General features: G+C 42.9%; 1 protein-coding gene across 21 annotated transcripts in view; it reads right to left on the reverse strand.

Moving 5' to 3' along the window:
• Nucleotides 1-358: 358 nt before the first annotated feature.
• LOC109879961 (CAP-Gly domain-containing linker protein 1) overlaps nt 359-17,651 on the reverse strand; it is a 51,428-nt gene continuing 34,135 nt past the window's right edge. For 11 of the 21 annotated variants that reach the window (XM_031820669.1, XM_031820591.1, XM_031820586.1 and 8 more), the window contains 11 exons: nt 16,945-17,082; nt 16,000-16,097; nt 15,496-15,616; nt 15,311-15,363; nt 13,675-13,695; nt 11,066-11,183; nt 8,287-8,437; nt 8,155-8,207; nt 2,349-2,354; nt 1,570-1,697; nt 359-1,357 (listed from right to left, as the gene is read on the reverse strand). In XM_031820669.1, the coding sequence (XP_031676529.1) occupies nt 1,126-1,357; nt 1,570-1,697; nt 2,349-2,354; nt 8,155-8,207; nt 8,287-8,437; nt 11,066-11,183; nt 13,675-13,695; nt 15,311-15,363; nt 15,496-15,616; nt 16,000-16,097; nt 16,945-17,082 (1,119 nt within the window). In that variant the 3' untranslated portion in view covers nt 359-1,125. The remainder of the gene's footprint in view (nt 1,358-1,569; nt 1,698-2,348; nt 2,355-8,154; nt 8,208-8,286; nt 8,438-11,065; nt 11,184-13,674; nt 13,696-15,310; nt 15,364-15,495; nt 15,617-15,999; nt 16,098-16,944; nt 17,083-17,651) is intronic. The other 10 variants (XM_031820647.1, XM_031820711.1, XM_031820726.1 and 7 more) reach the window with 3 other exon arrangements.

Below are 17,651 nucleotides of genomic sequence, written 5' to 3' on the forward strand. Positions count from 1 at the left end.
TGCCATAGTGCGAAACTAAGTGTAAAATTATTACACACTGCAGAGGCAAAAAAACATATTACATAATAAATTGTTTTTAAAGGGAACAGTGATTAAAACTGCCCCATAGCTGTAATCTGTGTAATGTATATTTAAACGTGATGTCATAACACTAGCTGAAACCATGAAGTGCTTACAGTACAAGTGGTCATTTCCAAGGCATACAAGCAAAGAAACTGTATTGCTTAGTATAGAGTACTCAGGAAGTAATTGTGTACAGAAAATATTTGGTGAGAGGACTTTAAAAAAAAACGAATATAAAATTTGTTTGAAGGGTAATTTCATGAGCTCCTGCAACTGTTATGAAACAAACAAAATGTATCCATAAATGTAATTTATTTTTGTACAGATATTCAACATTCAAAAAGTTAGGTACAGAAATTCATGAGCATCATACCATCTGTTTACAATATTCTATCCTTAAAATTATAATTTAATTATGCATTGTTCTTGTAAAGGCCATTTAAAAAGGAACCAAGGATTTTAAACAGAGGAGGAATAAAGTGTGTGCAGTGCTTTAGGTTTGTTTAGCGGCTTCAACCTTGACCACCATCCCACACGGCCGAGGTAGTCTTTTTTTAAAACTAAAAGTCAAACGCCGTTGCTTCACTGCTCCAACCCTGCCAGGCAACAGGCGCCAGCCACGCCCCTCTCCATGCCTTTCCACCACACAATTATCACAGACAGATTGACAAGGCAACTTTTTTTTTTTTTAAGTACAAAGTATGTCCAAGTGTAAAAAAATAAACTATAGCCTCATCTTTTGCACACACTGAAGAAGGTCGCAACACAAACAGTGGATTTTTTAAACAATTCCCAATGAAAACCTTATATCACAATACGTCAGCATTTCTGCCCCTTTTGCTAGTCAATGACGTGTGGGTGCGGATAATTAAGTTGATCGTTTTGAGACAATATCCTCCCAATTATAGCACTTAGGGGCTTGTGAAATAAATACTTTCTGCACAAACAAACACATGCACACACCCATACAGTAGAGAACTCCATGTGCACTTGCACACCTCAGAATTTGGTTTATGTGCAAAAGTTGAGATTGTGCCAAAGATGGTTCTCGAAGGCTTTAGATTAGAAGGTCTGGTCGTCGTTACAGGAGTCAGTCCAGTGGCCAAAGGCCTCACAGATGTCACAATAAGCCCTCTCCTCATCCTTACTGCCGTGGTAGGCGGTGTGGGGTGGGGAGTCCGGCATCTGCATCTGAGTGGGACAGTCTTCTGTATCATGGAGGTCAAAGCAGTCACAGATGTCACAGAAGAGCCTTGGAGGGACCTTCTTTTTGGAGGGACCTTCATTAAAACCGCTGAGGAGAGGGTGGGAAACATACAGGGTCAGGGCGTGAGTGGGGGGGGGGGGGCAAACTAGGACTATGATGAATTGTTAAAATAGAAATACTGCTTTATGCTCGGAGCTAACTTAATGAAATTAACAACAAATTTAAAAAGTACGAGGTTAGTGTGGGCTTGAACTTGTCTGACTCAGGGTCAGTGTTTAGAAGTATGGGAGAAGGCTGACCCGTCATAGTTATCAAGCTCGCTTGCATTATTCCCATTAAGGGAAGCCTCCGCCATCTTCTCCAGCTTGCCCTTAAGGTCTTCATTCTTCTTCTGCAGGTCCACGATAACCGAGTTCAGGAACTCAATCTGACGCAGACAAAAAGGGAAATCACGGACAGTAACACAGTTCTTTATGCTCATACGGCACAGACTTCAGTTAAACGTAAATGTAGCCAACTTAGAACTTTGGAAAATGGAACACAAACAACAGGTCATCCAACAGCATCCACATCTCATTGAGTGCTAAAATCACACAAGCTGTTAATATATTCACCCCTTTCCCCAACCCACCCTGCTACAAGAATAACAGTGCACCATCACCTTCACCAACATGCTTGTCCAGTTTCTAAGTTATGAAAACAAACCCCACATCCTGGCATGAGCAAGAGTAAAGAGGGCAACACTGAACAGTAAAACTCTGAATCGTCCACCAATGAGAAATTGTGGCATCCAGGCATGCCAATTTGCTGGAAATCATAACTCTGGTACATTTCCTTTATGAATAGGATATGGTGTTCATTTATTTTTTAAAGCTAATTGTAAATACATCCTTATGGTAAATTATGTCAGAGAGAAGGCCTAATTCCTCCTTGGGAGACGACCAGACATGTAAACCAACAGGAACTTTTAGGAATTATTTTCCAGAACACACAACAGCACAGACGGAACGAGAACCGTGTGGAAATCTACAGACAAATAGACATGCATGAGTGGAGCTGATGAATAACAGTAACAAACCGCTGCCTGATTTTCGGGTAGCATGGCCAACATCAGTGACAGAGGAGGAGGTAAATGAGAAAGAGAGGGAGGAGACAAAACAGATCAAAATTAGGACCCACCTAAAGCCAGACAAAACAGACTCAAGTCATCACTGACAGAGAAAATAGTAGGCAAGCAGTTCAGCTAGACATCACAGTAAGTAAAGGGATGCCGATCTATGTATAAAAGCCTGTTAGATTATAAAAAACATTTATTGATCTGCCAGTATATTCATTTAGAGACTCCAGTCAACGGTTTGATGTTAACTTTCATGTGTCCTATCAATTATCATTTGATTATTCACCATGGCAACCAATTGTTAGTATAAAAACTGAACTTATTTCTCAGTCCAGTTGGCTTTTGTGGAGATCAGACCCTTTTTTATTTGCAGGGATATTTGTGCATTTTTTACCAAATACCACATGTATACTCTGTTTCATCATTAAACTCCTAGACTGGCTTCTGTGTCTGTAATCACTCTTTGACCAGAGTGCAGTCCGGTATTTGTTTACTCCCAGTGGCCTATCAAAACAGAGAGTACAAGATTCTGGATGATGGACATCGAGACTGAGGACACCCAGATCTCCCAAGGGACCCAGCCCCGAGGAGATGAACGTCCACGACGGCAGATACAGCAGCCTAAACGGTCAACCACCCACACACTCGAACAACCACTCCAAGTAGGCATGCCCACCGAGGTGAGGGTATTCTAACTGGTGAGCCCTCCCCCACAGGACAGCTTCAGGCAAGCCACACCCCCAAAGAAGAAGACCTCAAGGAGGATTCTGATGAAGAGGATCATTACTAAACTCAACAAAGCAAACTGTTGATCCCAGGCCAGCCACAACAAGGTACGGCATTACAATCCCAGCCCCTCCAAGGAAGGGGGTCGCCAGCCCCCAGTCAACAAAGCAGTAATGGCGACAACAGTGATCAGTCATATATTCAAGTTAATCTTAAGAAGACAGCACTTGAAGAACTGGGACACCAGTTAGCTTAAGAGAGAGAGGCAGCCCGATTTAATTCCGAAAAAGAGATGGCGAGACTCAAACTCACCATGGAGAGAAGATACCAGGAGATGCAGCTGAAGAGTAGAGAAAGACAATGGAGGGAGCAGCAACTCCTTCGCCAGGCCCAGAACAAGCTGAAGGCGGCGACGCGGCTTCTTCAGCTCCTAAAACAAAATCATGTGAAGGGCACTCCGGATGGCCCCAGACCATCCACCCGCTCATACCAGAGCAACCTCCAGCATAATCCCATGTCATGACACCAACCAAGGACTTACCTCAGGTCCAGGTGTCCACAACCATGGTCTAGTCAACCAGAGCAATGCCTCCTCCTTGCTGCTAGGCCCAGACCGTTGGATTGATCCACCTCTATTGTCTAATCAGCCAGACCAGCTCTCGGCATCAACTGCTGAGCATGCCAGCACCATGTCTGCTCTTATGCCAGCACCATGTCTGCTCTTATCCTCCAAACGGTCTTGGGACAGCGCCACCACACAGACCCAATCCATGCCAGCAGCCAACACCTGCGGTGCCTTAGGCACCTGTGACTCCAGGCCCAAACCTAATGGACCTAGTTGCAGCAGCCTCCTTTGGGATCCCAAAGCCAAAGATCCCACACTTGAGCAGTGGTCGTGAGAGTGACTTCGCCCTACTGAGGAAGGCCGTGGACAGCCTGCTTGGCCCCCATCCTCATCTGACAGAGCATTACAAGTACCAAGTTCTGCTGGAGCACCTCAAGCTTCCAAGTGCTTACAAACTGTCCCACTCATGTATGAATGATTCAAATCCTTACTCCACTGCCCTGAGTGCACTTCAGGACAAGTATGGACAGCCAAGGCAGTTGCTCCGGAATGGAGCAAATGGAATGAGATGTTGTTGATACCTTTCCACTAATTCCGCTCCAGCCATTACCATGTGCCCATCCTCCCCAATTAAGGTGCCACCAATCTCCTGTGATACAAACATGGGTCGATAGAACTTACAGCCTACCTGACCTGACTGTCTGTTTACAAGTCAAGTCTCGGGACAAGCAGATTGCCAGTCAAGCCGTTGAGTTGTACCAGAAAGAGGACAAGGGCGCTATAGGACAGAGCCCGTCTTCCCACAACAAGAACGAGTCTACCACCGTCCTCTACAACACAGACCAGACTACTGAACTTTGAAATTTCAACAAAGTCCAAGAAGTCCTCAGCTCCACAGGAAGGAAAGGCATCTAAGGGCAAAGAAGCCTAAACCGTACTGCCCTTTTTGAAAGAACCAAGAACACTACCTCAGTTATTGTGAGGAGTTTAAGCTCCTCTCCAAATACCAAATAGTTCAGTGGGTCAAGGATAAAGACCAGTGCTGGCAGTGTGGGAGAGGACACCAGCCAGATTCCTGCACCCTAAAGAAGCCGTGCAATGTCTGCAAAGAGCAACACCTGACTGTCCATCATGACCTCGCTGAAGAAGACGATAAGAGCTTCCTGATGGTCAGCACACCTCCGACCACAGTTTACCTGGACCGCCCAAATCACTCTGGCAGTGTGATGCTAAAGGTGGTGAAAGTCCGGCTCTACAATGATAACAGATCACTCGAAGCCTATGCAGTCATAGATTATGGCTCAGAGTGTACCATTTCCGCTGCTGTTCAGCAAATGGCGTTGCCAAAGAAAGCAGAATCCCTGATGCTTAGGACTGTACATCAAGAGGTGGTGCAGTTAAAAGGCAACTCGGTCACTTTGAAGCTCTCACCAGTGTGCAACCCATCCAAGCAGTTCAGTATCACCAGACCCTTCACTGCTGATGACCTAGGCTTTGCAGAGTACTGCTACCCAGTGGAGGCTTTGCAGTAAGCATTACCAACACCTCTGAGGTCTTCCCTTCAAGACCTTCACCAAGGCCAGTCCCCTGGTCCTGATCGGTTCAGATCACCCTCACTTGCTAATACGGATGGAAATGGTGCGCATGAGCCATCAATGTGGACCTGTTGCAGTCAATACAAGACTTGTTTGGGCACTCCAAGGGCCTTCCAACTTCCCGTCCAATTCCGGCAAGGAACAACAGTGCCTGTTCACTTACACTATCGTTCAGATGGCCTTTTCCTCCATGTGGAGAAGCTGTTGCAGATTGATACTCTGCCTTACCACAATGTAATGATGGCCTTGACCCGGTCCAAGCAAAATCATGAGGCTTTCCGCACCCTTGAGACTGACACCGTATGTGTGACTGTTGCACACTATACCACTCCGCTACTCCGAGTTAAGGACTCTCCACACTTGAAAGCACTCAAGGAGGCAGTCTTGGCTCATCTGAGGAGCACAGAGCAGAATTTAGCCAAGAACCCAGAGCAGGCGAAGAGCTAATGCCAAGAAGTTCAGAAGCTAAAAACTGCAGGCTATGTGATCAAGCTCTTGAAGCGACCACATTAGGACTCCGCTGGCACTGCCCTACAGACACATTGGGGTACAAGTAACGCCCTGTGGTGGAGCCGACGCTCACCATGAGGATCATCTACCATACTCTTGCCAGGCAGTATGGCCCCATGGGATATATCATCCACTTCAAGACGAGAGCAAAGATCCTGGAACAGGAGCTCTGGACGAAGGAGAGGGTATGGGACAACCCCTCTTACCAGCACACCTACTAGACCAGTGGAAGGAGTGGGAGCGCAAACTTCTAACCCTGTCAGAGGTTTGCATCCCTAGGTGTTATTTCCCTCCAAACATAGACAGCGCCACAGTGACCACCGACATCCACATCTTCTGCGATGCTTCAGAGAGAGCTACGGCTCTGTGGCCTACCTCCACACTGAGGATGACCAATGACAAGTACAGGTCTCATTCCGCGCAGCAAGATCTCGAGTGGCACCCAAGCGCCAAGTCTCAATACCCCGCCTGGAGCTCAGTGCTGCCAACTGGAGCCCAACACTAGCTCATCTTCTGCAAAACTGAGGTTACTTTGGAGGTCCGCAGGACCACCCTGTGGTCAGATTCAACAACCTTCCTGAACTGGCTTCAATCGGAATTGTGTCAAAGTGTTTGTCGGCACCAGAATTGCTGAGATTCAAGATCTCACTGATAGCGGTGTCGACATATCTCCACTCCCTAACAACCCAGCAGACGACATTACGAGGGGGAAAACTCTGGCTGAGCTAACCCGTCTCACCACTCAATGCACCGGCCTCAATGTTCTGACCAAAACGGACACAGATACCTTCCTGATGGCGCTCCGCAGCTTCATTTCCCAACGAGAATAACCCTTTGAGATCCTGTCGGACAATGGGACCAATTTCTGGGGGGCGGACAGAGAGCTGCAAGAGGCCTTCATGGCCCTCAGGCCTGCACTCCAGGAACAGCTGGCTGAACAGAAGGTCACCTTTCGGTTCAACCCCCCGAATGCACTGCATTTCAGAGGCGCCTGGGAGAGGGAAATAAGGTATGTGAAGTATGCTCTTCGTGTAGCAGTTGAAGACAAGTCACAACATGAAGATGTCCTCCTGATGTTCCTTACAGAGGTGGAATGCATTCTGAGCTCCAAGACCCTTGGCTGTTTCAGCAGACGTAGAACCCTCGATCCAGTCAAACGTAATCTGAACGATGGAAGGGCATGATGCTTTGCTCCCCATGCCGTATATGCAGACAGAGACCTTCTTGGATGACACTGTTGGAAGCATAGTTAGGTCCTGGTGGGCCACTTCTGGACCCAAATAATGCGGAACTATTTGCCAAGTCTTCAGCAGAGGCAGAAGTGACGGATTGACACTCCAGACTTGAAGGTTGGACAAGTGGCCATGATAGTGGATCCTCTGCTACCACGAGCTTTGTGGCCCATCGGACGGTTAGTGAAGATGATACCAGGTGCAGATGGAAGGATCCGGTCAAGGTTCGAATCTACCGCATCCTGTAGCCCGATTGGTGGAGCTTCCCACTATGTTAGACGGCGCAGACCTGCTTTCGTAGAAAGGAAGATGGGGTGGCTGTATAAAAGCCCATTAGATTTGAATTTAGAATCCTCAAAATGTTATTAGATCTACAAAGACATTTATTGATCTGCCAGTATTTCAATTTAGAGACTCCGGTAAACTGAGGTTTCATTTCATGTGTCCTATCAATTATTATTGGATTATTCACCATGGCAACCAATTGTTAGTTTAAAAACTGAATTTATTTCTCAGTTTGGTTGGCTTTTGTGGCGATCAGACCGTTTTCATTTGCAGGGATATTTCATGCGTTTTTGAGTAAATACCACATGTATACTCTGCTTCATCATTAAACTCCTAGACTGGGCTTCTTTGACTAGAGTGCAGTCCGGTATCCATTTACTCCCAGTGACCTATACACACACATTAGAGCGTACCAGAGTCCATTTTAATCTACACGTTAAGAAATTTTAGTGCACATGATCATTTTGTGTTAAACTGTTTAGAGGTTTGTGAGGCCCAAAAATAAGGTTTCATTTCACATAACAAATCAATTGTCAGAGGTTCTACAGCGAATTTAAATTAAGCCTATATTGCCAGCCATGGACTTGGCAGACATGGACATCAGTTTCAGCAGAGTTTGAGCAAAATGTGATTGCTTTAAATGTAATTACCATAACACTGCCAATATGAAAGTTGACCTGATCATAGTACGCAAAACATCCAGTGCATGACATATGGCAATAGTATGGAAACTAAGTGAATGCACAAATCATCCAAAAATATACATATTGGTAAAAAAGCAACTGAATGGCATACCCAAGTTGTGTTTTATATACCAATTTTTGCTAAATTGGGCCATAATAAGTCATGCATACCTGGCTCTCTGAAGTCTCCTTGTCCTCCTTTAATTGGTTCAGAGCTGCATCACCTGAAGGGAAAACATGTATAAGCATTCAGTGACAGTGAAGCTCAATCTGTAGAGTTAAGCTTTGACTGCCCAGTCATACCAGAGGTGCTGGTAAGAGTGTCCTGTCCTCCTGCAAGGCTCTTCTCCAGGCTCTGAACACGCTCCTGCAGCCGCGACTTGTCTTTCTCCAGAGACTGGACAGTAGACTTCAGTGTCTTCGCTGTGGCGCTCTCCCCTCGCAGCACTGAAAACTGCTCAGAGGGAAAAATACACTATTATGTCATACACACTACCTTTCAAAAGTTTGGGGTCACTTAGAAGTGTCCTTGTTTATTTTGTCCATCAAAATAACATCAAATTGATCAGAAATACAGTGTAGACATTGTTAATATTGTAAATGACTACTGTAGCTGGAAATGGCAGATTTTTTTTAATGGAATATCTACATATGCGTACAGCTGCCCATTATCAGCAACCATCACTCCTGTGTTCCAATGACATGTTGTGTTAGCTAATCCAGGTGTATCATTTTAAAAGGCTAATTGATCATTAGAAAACCCTTTTGCATTTTATGTTAGCACAGTTGAAAACTGTTGTCCTGATTAAAGCAGCAATAAAACTGGCCTTCTTTAGACCAGTTGTGTATCTGTAGCATCAATATTTGTGGGTTCGATTACAGGCTCAAAATGGCCAGAAGCAAAGAACTTTCTTCTGAAACTCATCAGTCTATTCTTGTTCTGAGAAATGAAGGCTATTCCATGCACAGAGTTGCAAAGAAAATACAGTATCTCAGACTGGCCAATAAAAAGAAAAGATTAAGATGGGCAAAATAACTCAGACACTGGACAGAGGAACTCTGCCTAGAAGGCCAGCATCCCGGAGTCACCTCTTCACTGTTGACGTTGAGACTGGTGTTTTGCAGGTACTATTTAATGGAGCTGCCAGTTGACGACTTGTTTCTCAAAGTAGACACTAATATACTTGTCCTCTTGCGCAGTTGTGCACTGGGGCCTCCCACTCCTCTTTCTATTCTGGTTAGGGCCAGTTTGCGCTGTTCTGTGAAGGGAGTAGTACACAGCGTTGTACGAGATCTTCAGTTTCTTGGCAATTTCTCGCATGGAATAGCCTTCATTTCTCAGAACAAGAATAGACTGACGAGTTTCAGAAGAAAGTACTTTGTTTCTGGCAATTTTGAGCCTGTAATCGAACCTACAAATGCTGATGCTCCAGATACTCAACTAGTTTAAAGAAGGCCAGCTTTATTGTTTGTTTAATCAGGACAACAGTTTGCAGCTGTGCTAACATAATTGCAAAGGGGTTTTCTAATGATCAATTAGCCTTATAAAATGATACACTTGGATTAGCTAACACAATGTGCCATTGGAACACAGGAGTGATGGTTGCTGGAGATGATTGTGGACTTCAGGAAACAGAGGGAACACCCCCCTATCCACATCGAAGGAACAGTAGTGGAGAGGGTAGCAAGTTTTAAGTTCCTTGGCATACACATCACAGACAAACTGAATTGGTCCACTCACACAGACAGCATCGTGAAGAAGGCGCAGCAGCGCCTCTTCAACCTCAGGAGGCTGAAGAAATTCGGCTTGTCACCAAAAGCACACAAACTTCTACAGATGCACAATCGAGAGCATCCTGGCGGGGTGTATCACCGCCTGGTATGGCAACTGCACCGCCCTCAACCGTAAGGCTATCCAGAGGGTAGTGAGGTCTGCACAACGCATCACCGGGGGCAAACTACCTGCCCTCCAGGACACCTACACCACCCGATGCTACAGGAAGGCCATAAAGATCATCAAGGACATCAACCACCCGAGCCACTGCCTGTTCACCCCGCTGTCATCCAGAAGGCGAGGTCAGTACAGGTGCATCAAAGCTGGGACCGAGAGACTGAAAAACAGCTTCTATCTCAAGGCCATCAGACTGTTAAACAGCCACCACTAACATTGAGTGGCTGCTGCCAACACACTGTCAATGACACTGACTCAACTCTAGCCACTTTAATAATGGGAATTGATGGGAAATTATGTAAATATATCACTAGCCACTTTAAACAATGCTACCTTATATAATGTTACTTACCCTACATTATTCATCTCATATGCATATGTATATACTGTACTCTATATCATCGACTGCATCCTTATGTAATACATGTATCACTAGCCACTTTAACTATGCCACTTTGTTTACATACTCATCTCATATGTTATACTGTACTCGATATCATCTACTGTATCTTGCCTATGCTGCTTTGTACCATCACTCATTCATATATCCTTATGTACATATTCCTTATCCCCTTACACTGTGTATAAGACAGTAGTTTTTTTGGAATTGTTAGTTAGATTACTTGTTCGTTATTACTGCATTGTCGGAACTAGAAGCACAAGCATTTCGCTACACTCGCATTAACATCTGCTAACCATGTGTATGTGACAAATAAAATTAGATTTGATTTGGATTTGATTTGCTGATAATGTGCCTCTGTACTCCTATATAGATATTCCATTTTTTTATCTGATGTTTCCAGCTACAATAGTAATTTACATCATTAACAATGTCTTCACTGTATTTCTGATCAACTTGATGTTATTTTAAATGGACAAAAAAAAAAGTTATTTCTTGAAATACAAGGACATTTCTTAGGGACCCCACACTTTTTAACGGTAGTGTACATTATACAATGAATATAGTATACAAATGCAGAAAAAAATATTATCCTGAAAAGAGAACTCATTACTACTCCAGATCTAATTAGACTACCCCAATGCTTTTTGGCCTAGAAATAGTGCCAAGAAGCCTGCCATGAGGTTAGGGAATTAAAATGTCTAGAAATAGGGAAGAGCGCCAATTCTTACCTCACTCTTTAGGGTCTCCAGCTCCTGATCCTTCTCGGAGATCAAGGCACTGCTTTTATGGATGGACTTCTGGAGGGAGGCTTTCTCCTCATCGAACTGTTTCTTCAAGGCGGTCTCTCTGTCAAGGACAACACACAATTATTATGAATAGAGTTCAACCACTCCAACAAGGACTAGTGGAGCATTGACCATGCATAATCTGTGTTAAATCTAATGTATAATGGAATACCACCAGCAGCCAACATAATGTGACTTTTAACTGCAATGAACTGTGGCCGGTAGTTTAAGTTTGGTAAAGATCCATTTTTATACACAGTATATGCAGTGTGGTCTGAAATGGTTGACACCCTTGATAAACCTCTCACTATTAACAATAACAGGGGAGGTTGGCATGTCTTGGGGGTATGATCTTTGACACACAAACTCTCACTCATTATTATTCACTATTCATTCAGGATTATCCCTAATCATGGTAGCATCCACATTAAATAGAGACTTATTTAGAAACATTCTATTTTAATTTACAATAAAAGTGACTCCAAAATGACACCATACATTATTTACCATTCATTTTTATTGGGCACAAAATAATCTGAAACAACCAAAACTTTTTGCAAATGCACTCAGCAAGTTTGTAGAGTCACAAGCTTGATGTAGTCTTTGCATACTAGGAAGATGGGACCAAATACTAAACTTTTGACTACTTTATTTACAGTTGAAGTCGGAAGTTTACATACACCTAAGCCAAATACATTTAAACTCAGTTTTTCACAATTCCTGACATTTAATCCTAGTAAAAATGCCCCGTCTTAGGTCAGTTAGGATCATCACATATTTTAAGAATGTGAAATGTCAGAATAATAGTAGAGAGAATTATTCATTTCAGCTTGTATTTCTTTCATCACATTCCCAGTGGGTCAGAAGTTTACATAAACAATTTAAGGGCAAGAGTGTAACTTGGGTCAAAAATTTCAGGTAACCTTCCACAAGCTTCCCACAATAAGTTGGGTGAATTTTGGCCAATTCCTCCTGACAGAGCTGGTGTAACTGAGTCAGGTTTGTTGGCCTCCTTGCTCTCACACACTTTTCAGTTCTGCCCACACATTTTCTATGGGATTGAGGTCAGGGCTTTGTGATGGCCACTCCAATACCTTGACTTTGTTGTCCTTTGTTGCCATTTTGTCACAACTTTGGAAGTATGCTTGGGGTCATTGTCCATTTGGAAGACACATTTGCAACCAAGCTTTAACTTCCTGACTGATGTCTTGATGTTGCATCAATATATCCACACAATCATCAGACCAGGGGACATTTCTCCAAAAAGTACAATCTTTGTCCCCATGTGCAGTTGCAAACCGAAGTCTGGCTTTTTAATGGCGGTTTTGGAGCAGTGGCTTCTTCCTTGCTGAGCGGCCTTTCAGGTTATGTGGATATAGATACTTTTGTACCCGTTTCCTCCAGCATCTTCACAAGTTCCTTTGCTGTTGTTCTGGGATTGATTTGCACTTTTTGCACCAAAGTACGTTCATCTCTAGGTCTCCTTCCTGAGCGGGATGATGGCTGTGTGGTTCCATGGTGTTTATACTTGCGTACAATTGTTTGTACAGGTGAACATGGTACCTTCAGGCATTTGGAAATTGCTCCCAAGGATGAACCAGACTTGTGGAGGTCTACAATTTATTTTCTTGCCTGATTTCTTTTGATTTTCCCATGATGTCAAGCAAAGAGGCACTGAGTGAAGGTAGGCCTTGAAATACATCCACAGGTACACCTCCAATTGACTCAAATGATGTCAATTAGCCTATCAGAAGCTTCTAAAGCCATGAAATCATTTTCTGGAATATCCCAAGCTGTTTAAAGGCACAGTGTATGTAAACTTCTGACCCACTGGAATTGTGATACAGTGAATTGTAAGTGAAATAATCTGTCTGTAAACAATTGTTGGAAAAATTACTTGTGTCATGCACAAAGTAGATGTCCTAACCAACTTGCCAAAACTATAGTTTACTAAGAAGAAATCTGTGGAGTGGTTGAAAAACAAGTTTTAATGACTCCAACCAAAGTGTGTCAACTTCCGACTTCAATTGTACATAGAAGTGTGCTTGTGAATCTAATTCAGAAGCATGGAATGAAAAGATGAAGTCTGCTCAAAGGGAAACAAAAGGCATGACATCAAGACAGAGAACAAAGAAAGAAAAGAGACGGTGGGCCTATAATAATCAGATAAATGTGGCTCTGTTCCGGCCATTATTATGAGCCGTTCTACCCTCAGCAGCATCCTGTGGATAAAGCAGGCATGGTATTGGACAGACGTGATGGATCTCTGTTTAAAAACAAACAGAGATCCAATGTCAATGGTGTAATCAAGCATGCGTTTTCCATTGGAAAAAACAGGTGGGGTGAGGAAATTTTGCATTGACATTTTATAATCTACGGCACGCGAACTTCCGAGTCTACAGTTTGATTACAAATAAGGACAAATAAATATGAGATGACAAAAAGCAAGTGAATTAAGAGGGATTACTCATTGAAAAGCATTGATCTCTTCTTACCTTCCTAAGCTAACAGTATGACACGTTAGGTAACAATTAAAAAAAGCATGGAAGTACCTGAAGGTATTATTGGGCAAGCTTTGAAAGGCAAAAGAAGAGAATGTAATCAAACAGAGCATGTAGGACAGAGCACAAGCAAGACATGCAACGTTGGCGAAGAGCAAATTGATGCCAGCATCCATGCTTAACTTCTTTGGGACTGGGGGGGCAGTAGAGTAGCTTGGATAAAAAGGTGCCCAGAGTAAAACTGCCTGCTACTCAGGCCCAAAACCTAGAATATGCATATAATTAGTAGATTTGGATAGGATACACTCTGAAGTTTCTAAAACTGTTTGAATGATGTCTGTGAGTATAACATAACTCATATGGCAGGCAAAAACCTGAGAAACAATCCAACCAGGAAAGGTTTGTAGTTTTTCAAGTCATTGCCTAGTGAATATACAGTGTCTATGGGGTAATATTGCACTTCCTAAGGCTTCCACTAGATGTCAACAGTCTTTAGAACATTGTTTGAGACTTCTATTGTGAGGAGAGAATGAGAGCTGTTTCAACCAGAGGTCTGGCAGAAGGCCATGAGCTGATCACGCGCGGGCCCGTGAGAGGTAGCTGCGTTCCATTGCATTTCTAAAGACAGGAATTCTTTGGTTGGAACATTATTGAAGATTTATGATAAAAACATCCTAAAGATTGATTCTATACATCGTTTGACATGTTTCTACGAACTGTAATAGAACTTTTTTGACATTTCGTCTGAACAAGTGATCACGCATTATGCATTTGGATTACTGGGCTAAACGCGCAAAACAAAAAGGAGGTATTTGGACATAAATTATGGACTTTATCAAACAAAACAAACATTTATTGTGGAACTGGGATTCCTGGGAGTGCATTCCGATCAAGATCATCAAAGGTAAGTGAATATTTATAACGCTATTTCTGACACCTCTCCTTCTTTGGAAAATGGCTGGATGTTTTTCTGTGACTAGCGCTGACCTAACATAATCGCAAGGTGTGCTTTCGCCGTAAAGTCTTTCTGAAATCTGACACAGCGTTTGCATTAAGGAGAAGTTTATCTATATTCCCATGCATAACACTTGTATCTTTTATCAATGTTTATTATGAGTATTTCTGTAATTTGATGTGGCTCTCTGCACTTTCACCGGATGTTTGTTTGAGACAATGCATTTCTGATCATAACACACCAATTTCAAAATTAGGTTTTTGGACATAAAGATGAACTTTATTGAACAGCACACACATTTATTGTGTAACATGAAGTCCAGTGAGTGCCATCTGATGAAGATCAAAGATTAGTGATTAATTTAATTGCTATTTCGGATTTTTGTGAGCCCTCTCCTTGGCTGGAAAATGGCTGTATAGTTTTCTGTGACTAGGTGCTGACCTAACATAATCGTTTGGTGTGCTTTCGCCGTAAAGCCTATTTGAAATTGGACACTGTGGCTGGATTTATAAGAAGTTTATCTTTAAAATGAGGAATTTTAATTATGGGATTTCTGTTGTTTTGAATTTGGCGCCACGCAATTTCATTGGCTGTTGGCTAGGTGGCACGCTACCGTCCCACATATCCCAGAGAGGTTAATTCCAGAACTGTCTCCAATGCCATCTGGCTAGAAATGTCAAAATTATACTTTCTTGTACTCTTGATTTGGATAGAAATGAAACAGTTTCTCACCTCTGCTTCATATCTTGCAACTGTTTATTGAGCTTGGACTGCTGAGTTTCCAGCTTAAAAGAAAAACATTATGGAATTAAATTACTTGGTTGGACAGGTGTAGTGATTCAATGTAGGCTATGTGTTACATTCTTAAAATAGTTGTGGCAGTTTGAGGGAATAGATCAGTAGTCCAGTGGTGGTACCTTCTGCTGGCCACTAGTCTCCTTCTTGCTGCTGCCAACCTCCTTAGTCAGCTTGTTGTTCTCCTCCTGTAAGGCCACGAGGGACTGGGACTTCACAGAGGCAACTTGCTTCAGATCCTCACTAAACACACACACAGACAATATTATAAATATAACATAGCTACATGAGTACAGGAATATACATAGAACTGGTAAGGGGGTGAGAGAGGGAAATAGGTACAAGGAAAGGTATGAGGAAATCACTTTCTACAACTGGTAGCTGCTAGGATTTGCATGCCAGATATCATTCACCTCACTGTCTACCTATCACCTGGCAGGATACAGGCCCCTTCGCTTGTTCAACAACAAACAGCAAAACAATTGTAACTTTAATGTTGCTTCATTATTCATGGCCAAATTCATTCAAGGCATGAACGTTGGTGTCAACTGCACCATAAGATATGTACACAGTAGCGAATAGTGATGAAGTGAACGTCCCCCCCCCCACACACACAATATACTCACATCTCCTGGCACAGGCTGCTGATTTTCTGGTTCTCTGAGCAGAGCTGGAGGTTGAGCTCCTCTTGGTATTTAGAATTCTGTTGCTTCAATGCATCCAGCTGAGAAATAACACACAAAACATAAAGAACTTCTAATGTATATAATACATTGATGCTTGTTATTGTTGGTCAATCAAAGAAGCACTACAGTCAAAGGTTCATGTGTAGCAATTGAAGTGGGAGATTTCTAATTAATGCAAACTAGAATTATAATTACAGATTTAAGTTGGCTAACTGAGAAGGAATAGGCTACAATGATCAACCAACAGGTAGGCTGTTGTTTAATATGAATGTTGTTGTAGACAAGGATGGGGAGCACAGCAAAGTAGCCTCAATTAGCCTTGCAAGCTAGCTAGCTAACTTAGCTAGCTAGCTAACTTAGCTGACTAGACTGACGCAGTCAAGACTGACAATACCAGATGAGATGATAGATACACAAACTTGTTGCTACGATGGGTTAACTTGCGCACGTCGGTTTGGCTACTTTCTCTCCCTCCATGTCAGACACATGTGATCTTGGTAAGTGCGAACATGTCAGCATCTGTGGCTGAATTTCTGTTTACGTGTAACACTGTATTATGTTGTGAAGACTAACTTGTGAAAGTGGTTTGCAACCATGACACCCCACACACCCAACTTCTGGTAAGTTAACACACAACAGCCAGAAATGTCAAATTGGTTCAGTTGTTCAAAGAGGATCATTAAGTTCATTTTGTTTATTTGATTCCATGTTAACCCTAAGGAGCCCCTTCCAGAGTCCTTAGTGAGGACCCTTTATGACAGTGACAAATCATTCCATACCCACAAAATGTCAACCTTTTCGACATACCTTACTGAAAATACATGCTGTTCAACCACTACATTACACCCCATCTGAGGCATTGCATACTCCTTATCCCTGACTCACCTGACTGGTCATCTCCTGCTTGGCACTCCTGAACTCCTCCAGCAGAGACTGGGCCTCACTCTTCTCCTGCTCCAGAAGGCCCTTCTCTTGTGTCAGCCGCTCCACGGCCTCAGCAGTCTTCCCTGAGGACTCTGCTGCCTAGGTAGTGGGGGAGAGGGGGGCATGTCAACCAGACATATATGATGAAATAACTGCAACTTACTTGGATTGGTGTTGGTTGACGTGAACAGCAAACCCCTATGTCCTGAGATTTATCATCATTTGATGGATACTTATTTTACAAAGCCCAAATCAACGCAGAGGGATCACGATTTACATTTTCTCATATCGTGCAGAATTCATTTGCATGCATTGCATGTCAGTCATCCAAACTTGATTTTGAAGCTTTAGTGGGTTACGATGATTGTGTTTCCGAAATTACTATGCAATTGATGTAATCCTCAGGAATCATTGCAATACCCACATCTACTACTACAGTCAGGTAACAGGCAACTAGATTTGACTACAGTGTTGGTGAATTACCTAAAGGCTAAAATGAAAAATTAGGAGTAGAGAAAAATAAACAAATTACATCCTGTGACCTGAGAACGGATACTTGCAGAAATGTATTTTGGCCCTAACATATTGCTTGACATCTCAATTAGACAACAGAGACCATGGTTGTGGACATGACTCTTAAAACCAAATTCTAAGGGAGATGAGATGTA

This window comes from Oncorhynchus kisutch, linkage group LG3 (genome assembly GCF_002021735.2).
Source record: "Oncorhynchus kisutch isolate 150728-3 linkage group LG3, Okis_V2, whole genome shotgun sequence".
Taxonomy (NCBI): domain Eukaryota; kingdom Metazoa; phylum Chordata; class Actinopteri; order Salmoniformes; family Salmonidae; genus Oncorhynchus; species Oncorhynchus kisutch.